General features: G+C 41.9%; 1 protein-coding gene across 1 annotated transcript; it reads right to left on the reverse strand.

The window, feature by feature from the left end:
• Positions 1–244: 244 nt before the first annotated feature.
• LOC112281695 (protein SUBSTANDARD STARCH GRAIN 4, chloroplastic) lies at positions 245–14002 on the reverse strand. Its single transcript, XM_024518509.3, has 21 exons — positions 12165–14002; positions 11291–11486; positions 10928–10987; positions 10395–10499; positions 10155–10295; positions 9734–9796; positions 9244–9474; positions 9014–9097; positions 8269–8426; positions 7344–7860; positions 6930–7130; positions 6499–6558; positions 6152–6274; positions 5520–5996; positions 4477–5331; positions 3442–3725; positions 2838–3121; positions 2412–2644; positions 2066–2257; positions 1574–1843; positions 245–841 (listed from the first exon to the last, which is right to left on the reverse strand). The coding sequence occupies exons 1-21, from the start codon at positions 13847–13849 to the stop codon at positions 689–691; spliced, it is 6372 nt and encodes a 2123-aa protein (XP_024374277.1). The 5' UTR covers positions 13850–14002; the 3' UTR covers positions 245–688.
• Positions 14003–14311: the final 309 nt, after the last annotated feature.

Below are 14311 nucleotides of genomic sequence, written 5' to 3' on the forward strand. Positions count from 1 at the left end.
TTTACTTGAGAATACGGGATTGGGTTTGGACCATAAAAGCTATGGCTCCTGAAGTAAATAGCCTTCTGTAAACAGAGGGTGCACAACTAGAGTGGAACTGGTTAGAGAAAGCCGCAACATTGTGAGAGGTTCTACCCTTCCTTCCTCTAGACTTGGGTAGTTCAAAATTCACTGCAAGGTAATACACCATATTATGAATTTATAAAACTAGGGACAGTAACTGGAAAATACTTCAAAATACCTGTTGTATTTTTCAATGCATGGTCGAGAGAATTTTTATTTTCTAGTATTGAGGAAGGGTATGTCCAAAAGATCAGAGTAGATGTCTTTATACAAAAAAATTAAAAAATACGCTTACTCCTTGACATCTAGGGTTAATGAAAAATACTTCAAAATACCTGTCACAAATCAGAAAACTACCTAGGCTAGGTCTACAATCTACACAGGTTTAGGGTAAATCCCCATGTGGAAATGTGCTTACAAAGCTATTCTAAAGTTACCAACATCAAGGCAGGTCATCTGATTAAATAAATACCATTTCAGGAAATCAAATCAATTGATGACCAACAAATTAGAGAAAAATACTACTTACAACTTACAAAGTAACGAGTCTAAAATTACAGAAATAGCTGACAAAATTAATAAGTGCATAAAATCCAGATCTAACAGTAGTGCCTCATCGAGGATATCAACTTTGTGACGATGCCGAATACTCAATCAGCAACCGATTGTCAACAGACGGTATAGAGGAGAAAAGTACACGCAACTTGCTGTTGAGCTGGTAAAGCAAAGTCCACTGTGTAGCCATTTCTGATTCCTTGAGCTGGCGCACAACGGATGCCTGCAAACATACTAATTTGTTAACTGGTATTTATAACAGACAAACCCCGAAGTTTAGACAAAATCAGTCAGAAACAGCAATCACTTTTTCCAGACATGATTGTATAATTGCATTCAGATATAGAAATAGCTACTGCAATGTGTAAAAAAAGCTGATGTCCTTGAAAATTCAACGAACATGACGACACTGACCAATTGGTTAACCCCCGGACATAACCAGTTCAGCAATGTCAACCAAAACAATGCAAGGTGGACTAGCTTTCTAACTAAAGCTCATCAGATACGGAACCTACAGATATCTTGCAATTGGTACACGCTGAATCCTAAGCCCTGGACCCTAACCCCTGTTTGTAGGAATTGCAAAGTAAGAGCAAATTCGCATAAGTATGAATGCTAAGTCGCTCAAGCCATTGCTAAATGACAAACCCCAGTTTGACATCTGCACAATGTTGTTGCTTTCGAGTAATGTGCTCATTCAACAATAATTGATTAGTGTAATTAGTTACGTTAAAAAATACTATATTCAACTTCGGTCATTCCTTCTTTGAATGCATGCGCGTAAACTAAAACCCTGGAATGTAAAAAAAAAAAAAAAAAAAAAAAACGTTCATCCAACCCCAGTCGGAAACTTGAAACAGAGTGCCATCAAACACTGGATATATATATATATATATATATATATATAGATACACGAAAAGAACAGTCTCCAACCAGTAAAGATTGAGGAACCTACCTGTAAATGTTTTCCCAATTGCACCTCGACTTCGGCGCCAAAAGAGAGGTTGGCCAAAGACTTGAAAGGATCTGTTGTTGGGTCAAGGGAGAGTAGATTGGGGACCTGAGGTGCTGAAACCAAGCGCCATCGTGCTTGCCCAAACTCTCCTTTTGTTTCAATTTTGGGCATGAGAGTCTCAACAGTAGCTGCCGCTAGCTTCTTAAACGCGAGCTGTCCATCTCCTTCAAGCAAAGAATCTGCTAGTTGACTTTCAAACACACGTGCAGCCTACATAACGCAAGAGATATAGGTGTTAAGACATACTGTCATCTTCAGATATAATCACTGCTATTGAGCAGCTAAAGAAATAAAGGACTAACTACATTTTCTGGCAAGCACTCGAGCTCCTTCTCCAATAGTATCATATAAAAGCCATCATACTATTGGAACTTTTGCAAAATTCATAGCAAATTATGCTCAAGTGATGGTGCCAGAAGTGACAAAAAGAACCTCAATAGGGGTAAGAGCATCCTGTTCGCCAGTGCGAATAGATGTCACAACAAGATTGTCTTGCCATTTGCTGGCCAGCCCCTGCACCTTAATCTGCCAATCTGCTCCCACTAGCGCAAGGTCAAGGCTGGGATCAAAACCTTGATCTGGTTCAAATTTAGCTCTATTTGCATGGTCCCTGTTCAGCCGAACCTGTGATAATCCAGCACTTCAATCAGGAAAAGATTCCACTATTAAAGTTTACATAGAAATAAGTAATTGGAGTCTACCATCTGAGTAAAGTGATGCATCGCTATGATTCTGAGAATGAAACATGGTACAAAAATAAAAAGGTTGAGGATCAAACCTGGGTAGCAACTAGATTAACATCTCCATTTTCAAATGTCAATGTACCCTTTGGTTTCACTCTCGTCGAGTCCGCAAAGCCATTTAGCTCCAGCTCACCATTCACCGCAAAATTAAGGATCAAAGGGTATACCATACGAAGTTCAGGGCCCAGCTGAAGCTTTAAACTTCGAAGGCGTACCGCTATAGGCGGCTGTGACTTCTGATCTTTACCTTCAATAGAGGAGAGATCGTCTGTCGAAGTACATCATCAAACAAAGTCAGTGATATTTTGAAGCTCATCTCAATATTCAGTTGAACTCGGGTTTCAAACCAAGAGAAATACAAGTCGAGGCAAATATCATCTCATTATCATGATCTCGGCCTCATCGTCCACACATTCCACAACCATCTACTGAAGAAACTCAGCACACAAATTACGTCTCACCTGATATCTTCCTAATGAGTTTATCGGGCAAAGGCAACATCTCGGCAGTTTGGTTGCGAGAAATATTTCCAGGTGCTGCCATTAGAGTATTTGCCTTGGTGAATCTGGAGTAGGTGTTAGCTCTTGATGAATCTGGAGTAGTTGCTGAAGGCGAGGAATTTGGGCCTTTCTCCATACCTTTCTCTTGTGACAGGTATGCTTCACCGTGGCTTAATTTCACTAATCCAGTGACCTCAGGTTCCAAGAGAGAACCCATCAAACGCATGTTACTATCTACTTGCCCACTGCAAACCCCACATAAGAACAGGAGGAATCGCGCTAATTCAGCATAAAATAGGAATAATAAAAATGCCAACTTCAACAGAAAACAACAGTAATCACAGAACCACGGTGGATGAGTAATGTACGAAATTCTACAGAGTGCAAATACAGTATTCTACATGCTTGATCTCCCAAAACATCAATGTATACTGCCATACATGCGCATGGTGGAATACTGTTATCTGCATGAAATAACTACATTATTGGCTAAGGGTCGTGAATTATGGCTTCAGCAATGAAATTAACATCAAAATGTGAGTTCGAAGTTGCACTAATCGCTTACCTGAAAGTGTGTCTAGCTCGCACCTCCAAACTATCAGCCTTAATTTCAATGGCTTCTCCATTGTTGATTCCTTCATTGGCTTTTATGGGTAACTGACCCCGCACTTCCAAGCGGCCACGTCTTCCAACCCGCCCTTCTAGTCCTTCCACGCATAGCTGATTGTTTTTGACACATATGCTACCGCCCAGATTGTAGAAAGGCCTTGGCAACACGGGAGAGGATACAGAGACTTTATGAAACTTTGCCACGCCATCAGCAACTGGTTGCTGTACTGTTCCCCTAATCTAATTACATCCCAACAAAGTACCATGATTATCAGAGATTCTTGCAACTGACATCCAAACAATTTGCGGTAAACGCAACAAAGAAGAGAATTTCTCTAAGGAATGTACATCATAATCGCACAATAAACGTCCATAATATTCAGCCTAACTAGACTCATTCTTAATTTCAAAAAAACATGGAGTGTTGACATGGAACTCCAGCAAGAGGAAGGTTTCAGAAACCAAGAGCACCACATCAGGTTGCATCAAAAGTGCCGCTCTCTACACAGCCTTCGATATCAAATTAACACACTCTCCTAAGTACAATATGCGCAATACTAAAATAAGAATCCACCCACGAATGAAAATATTTAAATGCCCGACAACAGCCCAAATCCAACTACGACTCTATACTCCAAGATAACTTTGATATAACGCAAAAGATACGAAGTGATGCACGGTTGATCCAAGCATCAAAACTATTAAAAATTTAGTAAAAAAATTGTTGATATCATAATGTTTACATGATATAGTTGTAAAACAGTCGGCAAACATTCAAAACAGACACGGTAGGATTTCAATCAAATAGGACTTGGTCGCCAATGGGGAAGGTTCGAGAAGGACAACACATCAGCCAGAAAGCAACAACATAACAAACACAGCTAGATTTGCAAAAACGGTGAGACAATCATGAAAAGAAGGTAGGATATTTCAGGTTGAAGGCAATTGGAGGAGGTGCAGGACATTTAGGAGAAATAATGATGTGAAATACCTGCGCAGTCACATCAGCGTAACCCTGGATCCATTGTAAATTTGGAGAGAAAGCTGTAAGCAACATCATACCCCCATCCTTAACAGCTGCATCTATCTGAACAGCACCAGAATCGACAAAATCCTTATCCAAAGGTTTTAAGCTCTCAGCCAATCTCACTTCCCATCCTTCTTCACCACCCCCACTTCTGTCCTGTACATCACTGACCACGTTGTCATCGTCTTCAACATCTCGTTCCCGGCTTCTTTCCCAACCCCGTCCCCGCGCCCTTCTATGCTTCTTCCTTTCCCTACCTTGCTCCTCGTCCAATTCCTCTCGCAATTCATCCAGGGTTTCCTCTGGACTCATAGGCAGACTTCCTCTCACGCGGACATGACCAGCATGCGTAATTGGCTCAAAGACGGCATTGAAGGCTAATCGATTTGCAGAAGTGATAGACGCTGCGACTTCAGCACGACCCAAACTGACTCCTCCAATAGCACCATCCAGAAGTCTGATTTGGACATCACACTGGGGTTTAATCATATGACCCCTCAGGTCACCCTCCATGTAGAGGGTACCCTTTAAAGATGGAGGTGAGGACACTGAAGATGATGGAAGAGGCTTCTGGGAGCTTGATTGAATAGCATGCAAAAGAGGTGGTACTAGGTTGACAGGGAAGTTTAGAACAGCGAAGTGAAGATTAGGCTTAGCGCCTAGCACAGTTCCATCGGCATGTAGAGTGGCAGTGTCTTTCTGAATGAAAAATCGCTCAAGTCGAAGACCGTCATTGTTTGTAAAGTCACCAACTGCAATGACACGTTGAGTTCTGTAGGCACCCCACTCCCAATCCTCCCCTCGGAGATCAAAGTCCGCCTGTCCCCACCACCATGAAAAAATCCTTTATGTCTGCAACGGCTTATCGCGATGCTAGTAATCTCAACTGTAGTTCCCAACTATAAATCTGAGTGTCGTCGAAATTATATACAGACCATTAAAAACAAATGAGTTTACCTATTCCACATATGAACTACACATCAAAAATAAAGGTTTAGAAAACAAACCGTAGTGTCTCCTTTGCCACCACCAGTGGCTTCAAGGGTACCTTTCCACTTTCCCTTAAGCTCCGCAAGTCCAGGCAAAGGAAGTGCTTCAGGTTCACTTTCATCCTCGGGGTCACCAGCTTTTCTGCTGCCGATATAATCCAGCAGTTCCTTTGCATTATCTGCAGAAAAACCTGCGTTTTGTACTCCTTGCAGAAATATTTCTTTTGATCTAGACACAACAGCAGGATCACTGCTCCGCGACAAAAGACGAGCAACTGGTAGCATTTCAGAAACTTCTGCTTGAGGTACTTCAAGGCGCAAGCGCCAGCGTCCCATCGAAGTGATGAATGTGCCTAATTGTCCTCCCATTGCTTTTTCCAACATCACTTCTTCGTCTCTCTCTTTCTCTCCAGCACGTTGCCCTCGTAACACATACTCTCCTTGCAGTTCATACTTACTATACGCTTGCTCAAGTACCGACTTCTCCAGCGTCACCTGTAAATAATTCCCTCACAAATACCATTAGGCCACTGTATGACTTCAAAAGCAATCCACAACTCTTATTTGGTATACGAACTTGAAACCTCTTTTCTATGAGGATAGCAAGCACAAAGAGTATTAATGAAAAGAAAGCCAAATCTGTTACCTACCACATCTCCAGACCAGCGAGCTGCCAAATCAAGAGACTCTCCTTGTAGGCCGCTAAAACGTGGTTGTTTGACATCAAGGCTCCCTCGTCCTTTCCTTCTGAGAAGATCCAAAGACATATCCGCCTGTAGTTCCAACTACTATTAAGCAAACTTACAATCCTTTAAAATGAATTGAGCAAATTCCAAAATTTTATCATCAAAGTTTAAAGTTATAGTAGAAACGACGTGACAAATATATAAAGATCTATATAATGGTCATAGCGGTAGCGGACACAGCAGACAGAAGCTGACTAAGCAATGCTTAAACTTAACCAACCCCCACCCCACTTCCTCTGATTCAGCAGTACCTTATGCACTGCACCTCGCAAAGACGCTAATTCCAACTCATCAAGTTGCAAGTTCCGAACCTACGCCAACAGATTTAGCTGCCGTTGCTTAGACTCAGGATAGAAAAAAGTACTTGTACAGTAGAACTAAGAAGCACCAAGATTACAAGACTACATTTCAAAACAGAATATAAACATCACAATGATACAAAATACTCCGAAAGTAATTAAAACTCATCAATTTCATCTGTTTAAATAGCAAGGTGCTATATTTATCGCACGACAAAAGGGGACAACCTAAGGACGAATTCATCAGTCAAATTTATAAGTAGCGCTTGCATACACAAATGATAAAATCCTTTAAATGTTTAATAGCAGCCAAAAATACACCACCAGGATTTCCAAATGCCAACATATTCATATGCAGAAAAACATGCTCTTCCAAATCGTACCTCAAGCTTTGCAGAATTCCCTGGTCGATACTGAAGATTGGTGCGGAGGTGCCCCCTTTCTAACGAAAACGACAATCCCTTCCGAGACCTTTCACCAGACGAGGGCAGCAAAAGTTGTCCATCTGTGGAGGAGTTCCGGTCTTCCTTCATGTCAAAAACTTGCACACGAAGATGCTCGTTGATCCTGCCGGAAGTATCAAGCTGCATAGATAGTTTACAATTTAGCAAACTATAACAAAGAAGGAAGTAAAAGGGAATTTGTCATAATAGAAAGTGGAAACAAGGAAGATATAAATTTCCAGCTAAAGTATATTCAACAGCTTCAGCACAAAATAGCATTAGTTTTTTAGAAGAGAAAAATTATATTTCATACTACAGATGGAAGCATACAAGCTCACACACCTAAAAACTCACCTTTAAAGCAGTAGGGGAAATGTGTAATGAACCGATAAGGTTTGGAGCAACCACAAATTGATTAAGCTTCAGTCCCGACAAAGACACGTCCCCGATCATGTTTGTGAGATTCCTCTCCAATGATAAATCAGATTGTAAGCCCTCCAGCGATGATGTCTCCTTATCAGGAACGTGGCCATCGAATTTTATCTTACCATAAACATTCATATGCATGGACTGAGGAGGAGAAAAAGCTTCACCAAAGCAAAGAGATTGAACACCCATCAGATCAAAACCATCCAGTCGCATATCAACTTCCAACCCAGTTACTGATGGCATAGTAGCTAATTTCACTTTTGGAACCCGAGGACCACAATTTCGTACTATGGGAGGGTATCTTGTATGAACTGTAGTCGTTAAATTAAAAGAAGATGCCAACGAGTGCAGAATGATGGCTTCTCGAGAAATGTGGACATCTCCGCGACCTTCATAAAAGGCACCTTGTGCCTCCGGTGTAGCCCATTTAATGTCAAAAACTCTGTCTTGCACAACAAAGATCCCACAATTTTCGAGTATGTCAAATAACAACTAGAGTTGACAGAAGAAACAATTTTAAATTACAAATATGTTGAGGTCCTAACCCAGACGAGGTAAGATTAGTAGCGCTTACAAATCCTTTGGAGAAAAGAAAAACAAAAACCAACAAAAAATCAATAAATTAATTAATTAATTAAACAACAAATAGAAGAAGAGGAAGAAGAAACGAAGGAAGAAGTAAAGAAAGAAATAGAGAATAGAGAACTTGTATCCCTTTCTGTTTACATCACTTTCGCATCAAAGAAAACAATGTGCAGATAAAGTGCTTTAGTTCCCTCAGATATCCAGCAAGACGGCAAAAAGGTCATCAGATCTTGTATGAAAATGTAGAAGGAAGGCGAGACTGTACGGCATTAGCACCGCTCCACGAATTTTAGCCTCCACCTGAGTAACTCCAAAACTAGAAGGAGGAATCTCGACACCTGATGGGGCATAAAAACTTGCTAGAGAATCCCCTGCTATGGACCCAGAGCAATCCACGTTTACAGCAGTTGAATCCATCTCACCCTGCACAACAGAAGTATAGATTGAGAACTCTCAATCAGAACTTTCCATACAAAATACAGAAATCTTTCAGAGAGCACAAAATTTCTGAGAGGGAAAAAAAAAAAAAACGGGTGGGACTTCAAACCTTGCAAAAGCCCAAAAACAAATTCAGCAACCAGGAGAAACTATAAACATTGTGAAAAAAAACTATTTGACACAACAGGAAGTAAAGTTAATTAAATTAAATTAAACCCAATGTCATCTGTCATATCCTGAGTACAATATCACTGCCCTCAGTATTCAGTCCTTCCATCATTCCTATAACAACAGTCCACGAGTTTCACTCTCTTCACTCTTTTCCATAAGAAATTTCGGCTTTTCAACCGACTTAAAAAGTTTTTTAGATGCAGAAAAAATAGCTCTCATAAAAATGGCAAGTTAGCTTCAAATTGAACACGCAAGTTTTGTAAGATGTAAGACAAGTATAACAGCAAGGATAACAAATGAGTATAGATGACGAGAAGGAACAGACACATGAACACTTCACAGCAACAGATTAAACTACAAGAATCTCCTCGATCTATTACTTGAACACACACGATTCAAACCTCTGGGCAGATCCACAGACTTCCAGCTCCACGAATCTCACCCCCACCAACCGGACATGCTTTGAGTCCATACAAATCAGCCATCTGCAGATGCACTTCCAGTGACGAATAAAAAAAACATTTTCTTATCCAGATATACTTCATAGAAACACATCAAATATGTCGGCAACCTGAAATACCCTTATAGGCGAAAATGTGAGCTCTACCCCGTTGAAGACAAGTAGACTCACCCCATTGTCGGTATTGAAAGTAAAACTTGAGGAAGCAGACACGAAGGGTACACGATCATAAGCAGCTACCGCACCCCTCTCAAGGTTTTTCCGGACTGCATCGATAGCAGCTGACGGGGGTGAATCATAAGTCAGTGTCATATTTCTGCCAGTTGTTTCAACACTGCCTTCAAAAATTGGGCTGTCCAGTGGGCCCCGACAATAGACAACACCCTTCAGAGACCCTGCCAGCTGCCATAGTCTGAGTATCAGTGAAGATGTTTGAGTTCATTCGCTTGCACTTACATAATACATTCATGCGGAAATGGTCAGCAAAAGATAATTCAACCTTCAATTTGAAAAAGTTATAAATCACAGAAACCCCAGTCGGCCAAAGAAATTACCCACTGATATTGAGGAAGGAACCTGAGAAAAGACAAGAAACTCATGATATCATCACATGTCACTTCAGCATCGAAAATGAAAAAGAATGGAAATAAACAAAACGTACAGATAAAGGAGGTGGCTGCGCACCAAGACTCCTCATTAGCGCATTTGCTTCCACCCCTGCAACCTAAAGAAATGGATGTACCCCAATTGGATATGTAAGTGAAAGACGATTATTGAGTCCTACGTCCACATATATTTTAAAAGAGTATTGAGTAAACAAGCACGAAGCAAGAAAATACAAAAATTTGAACTCCATTTGAATTATGTGAATTATAGCCTAAGCTTAAGAGAGCTGAGGCCACCAAACACAAAGAGCGGAACTACACAAGCAACAATTAATTGGCAATTCAAAAAACTTCTCAAAAATTAAGCAAAGTAAAATTCTATCATGTAAAAATAAGATCCTAGTGAACATTCATGACACTGACCAACACAAAACTACTTTACTAATTTTTAATAAGCAGTCAATGCTTCAGGGAGACCTGGCAACTGAGGCGGTACTCTCCGTCGTCCGGATTAATGTCCATATCTCCAGAAACTGTCAATGGAATGGACCCATATTTTCCAGTAGCATTGTGAAAAAATAAGCGCTGTCCTTGAAAGAAGATTGTGCCACCAACGCCCTGTAATGTAAAAATTTTGAACTGGTCAATTAGGCCAAAACACATTCAGAATTTAAACAATTGGATACAGGAAATAATACATGAATAAACAAAACGAACCGTGAAGGAGGCAGGGGCATCTGCAATACGGAAGTCAAGCCCTTTCACATCTAGCCTGCCACCAAAGTTTGGAAACGCGTCTTCCTTCTTCATCCAGATTCGTAGCTATAATAAAAAAACCATAAAGGCAGCAAGAAACACAAAAAATCAACACATCCAGGTTGAAATTTCTCTGATTGTTGAATAAGACCTAAAACCAACCATACTCTGACAAGATTGAAATCTGCTTCAGCACTAGCTTGTGAGGCTTTTGCATTCACGCATTCAAGCCTCTACATCCTTCTAGTACAAACAATTAACTTGCCATGTTACAGCAATGTCTCAGAAAGAAAAACTTCGGAAAATAAATCCACGTGACCTGCTGTAAGCGGTACTATTGCTTCGTCCTTACAAATTGTTAATTTACCTAACAAACTCTAGGCCCAATTGGTAAGACTGAACTAGCTCATCGAGCAACTAGATACATGGGCAAGATTTCATAGCAACTGAACAGGAAAACTCGTAAGTTAAGATGAGTAAGTGCAAAGTAAAACCTCTCCTGATGCCCGGCCATTTGACCACTCCAAAGGTAACTCGAGTAACCTCTCAAAGAGCTGCATCATGAAACAGCGAGTATAGGTGACAAAACTTGCAGCTGTTGGATTAAGTCATACAGATATTGTTAAAATACTATCAGGAGCAAGCTACTAAACGTGTGCATGTCCTACCGTAAACATGTGACATCATAGTAGGTGTGGCAGGCTTCTTGTATACACCTATTGAAGTCATGCCAGCACCATGATAACACAACAAAGTTTGACTAACCAACAACGAGAGCTAAACCAGATTAACGTGAGGACTTTAAGAACGAAAAACTCCAAAACCTAAAACAAATACACATAAGCAGAGGTCCTCACTGGTGCAAAAATATTGCAGCTTTTGAGTCTGACATCCCAGGACTGATTAGCCAGGTCAACAGCTACTTTCACAAGAAGCCTCCCACCATTCCCTGTCTTCCCTGTTCGCCATTCATTGGGCCTTCCTGTCACCTGCACCAGAATCTGCTGGTGGTTACCGCTCAGTTTGACAGACCCTTCAACCCTCTCCATCACCCTGCAAAGATGAAAAATGTAAAAGCGGATCAGTTCAAGTCCGGGTCAAAACTATGGTCCCGTATTGCACTTGAACCTCGCCGGAGTAAATAATCACGTTTACAGTACTTTAATCACTTCACAATTTACTGCACCTTCTTTGATATTATCAATTTATAAACTCTTGATGGAAGTGCACAGCATTGTTCCAATATAAAATCTTAGCGGCATATCAATGCCATATGCAAAATGACAGCTCCAGTGTGCTTCCAGGCACCATGCTTACCCCCAAGAACGAAAATGTGACAGACTATCACAAAAATAACGATGACAGAGTAAAACCATCATACATGGTGCTTCTCAGTTAATCATAACAACGTCGCCACTGCCAAAAATTCGCCGACTTAAAACAAATTTATAAATAAATGAGATCGGAGACGCTAAATTGTACACAAATATGAAGTTCGTGTACAGAACAATAACTTTCTAAACCGATTACCAGACCATTAAACAGAGTAAAATTTGGAAAATGCATCATAGACTCTCTAGAATGAATAATTATCAGATGACATTCCCAATGTGAAGTAAAAGAAAAACAATTACAAGAACTTCTCTTTGGGGTAATTGCAACACTTGAGTAATAAGCTAAGCATGTCGATGACGAGCAAATAGAGATAATGCAACAACGGAGGCTTCATACCTAGGTTCTTCATCACCATACCCCAACAAGGAAAGCGTTCCTTCCTTGATATACACAGAGTTTAAGGCAATTGGCGTCCATCCATTAGCTCGAGAAACATCTACCCGCCTCTTAGCTTGTCTCACAAGTCTGTTAGCGAGGCTTTTGACCTTTATTGTCAACGACATCCCATGCCCTTCATCCTTCGTTGATCCATGATCCCAAAGCTCATCAAAGGAGCTCATCCCAGTTCCTTTCAAAGTAGCAGGAGAAGTTTGGTCCGTTCTTGATGTCTGCACATTCCCACCTTGTCTGCTCTGAAATGCATGATGATTCGTCACTGATGCCACCAAGCCATCCCCAATTTCCTTAGTGTTTACAAATGATTGATTGTTCTCCATCTGAAGAATATTGGAAGAAACTTTCTCTAAATCAGATTTCATACCGCCTCCTTGTCCCTTAATTCCACTATTCCTTGCAGAAAGGAGCTTTCGCCTTTTATCTCGATCGATCTTTTCAAACATGCCGCGACAAGCTATGGCACTACGTTGGAGGTTCCAGTTTTGATATTCAGACTTTGAGAGCACGGAGCTACGCCTTTGAGACCGCATCTTTAACAGCTTCCTTCTTACGGGCTTCAGAAAATGCTTTTCAGTCCAGCTTTTCGCTCTCCAGACCTGTCTTTCAATATCTTTGGCTAATAAGGGTGCGTCAAAGTCGTCCTCGCTAAAACCTGCAATGGTGTTCCTTTTCCCCCTCCGCTCTATTCTCTGAAAACCACCTTGTTCCTGAGAGTTTAAACTCTCATCATCAACATCTGATTCGGCCTGAGCAATCTCCATATCGCCCTCAATACTCCCTAGACTTTCCTTTTCAATCACATCTTTGCTTTTTGTATTGACGGAATCCACCATACCTCCCATTCTATAACCAGATTTGCTAGCTTGGCGTGCAGCTAAATCCCTTTCCTTCATCATTTTTAACAAAGTATCTTCTCGTGCAATGCGTCTCACTTTGGTGCGATCATCAATACCAGCTTCAGAGCTATGCCTGTTGGTGGTGGGTTTTTTCTCTGATAACATAGGAATACTCAACCAAGACCAATCCCGCTTCTGAGCAACAAGCACATGAGGATTCCTTAACACAGCATCCAAGACAACTTGGCCCCTCTTGAGACTCTTTAATGGTCGGAAATGAATTTGAATTGCTGGAATTCCTCCACAGGAAAATTCCTCTGCATGAGGTCCGATAGAACTTGTACCAAGAGATACGGATAAGAAGGACAACCGTTCCACTTTCCCAAGCCTCACATCCCGACCCAAGTGCGTAGTTAAAATTGAAGCCAGGGGAGGCAGGATATTGCGGTCCATATACAGCTGAGCCCGCAATTGTGCATAGCGTGCGCTGGCTACGAGCAACAACATTGCGGCCAGCCATGATGCAGCTTTGATGAAGCGGGCTCGGAATTGATGAGCGTGCAGGCGTTGAAGCACGCTAGGAAAAGTAGACACGGTAGGGCGGTTTTGGCGCCACCAAGAGGTTCCTTGATCAAAGAGGTTAGAGGAGGCGCGTACAGGACGCACAGACGAGGGACGAGAACGGCGGATGGGGAGGGGAGAAGAGAGACGAGAAATACTAGTGCGGGAAAGAGAGGAGGAGCGGAGGGTGGAGGAGGCAGGGGAATAAGCGAGCCTGGCCAGCATCATCCCGAGAGAGGGAGGGAAGGAGAAGAGAAGAGGAGGAGGAGAAGTAGGAGGAGGAGAAGTAGGAGGAGGGGGGGGGGGGATTAAACAAGGAGGAGGGCAGATGAGGAGGAGGAGGAGGGGGAGGAAGAAGATATGATCATGGTCGTGGAGAAAGCGGGAGAAGCAGAAGCAGAAGAAGACCAAAGAATTGCCCTAGCACATGAACGAACGAGGGCGGGAAGGGAAGGGGAGGAGGAGGAGGAGGAGGCAATTGAGAAGCCCGGAAAAAGGAAATGGTGCCGCGCGTTTGTGGATTCTTCAATGGAGACGAGAAGTGAAGCTGGAGAATGACCTTGGGAATCAAGGGGTCACCACTCGCCACAGCCACAATTTTTCTCGCTCTCGCTCTCGCTCTCTCTCGTCTCTCTCTCGTCTCTGGCTCGCCCCTCGCGTCTCTCTCGCTTCTCCCGCGCTGGCGTGACT

The sequence above is a fragment of the Physcomitrium patens genome, chromosome 4 (assembly GCF_059467195.1).
Source record: "Physcomitrium patens ecotype Gransden chromosome 4, ASM5946719v1, whole genome shotgun sequence".
Lineage (NCBI taxonomy): Eukaryota > Viridiplantae > Streptophyta > Bryopsida > Funariales > Funariaceae > Physcomitrium > Physcomitrium patens.

Bases quoted from the DNA above. Each gene is read 5' to 3' on its own strand.
- LOC112281695 (XM_024518509.3), bottom strand. From the start codon at position 13,849: ATGATGCTGGCCAGGCTCGCTTATTCCCCTGCCTCCTCCACCCTCCGC. The intron at 11,487-12,164 runs GTATGAAGCCTC...TCATCTTTGCAG, and splicing joins TATGGTGATGAAGAACCTAG to GGTGATGGAGAGGGTTGAAG. The intron at 7,131-7,343 runs GTGAGTTTTTAG...CTATCTATGCAG, and splicing joins TTTCCCCTACTGCTTTAAAG to CTTGATACTTCCGGCAGGAT.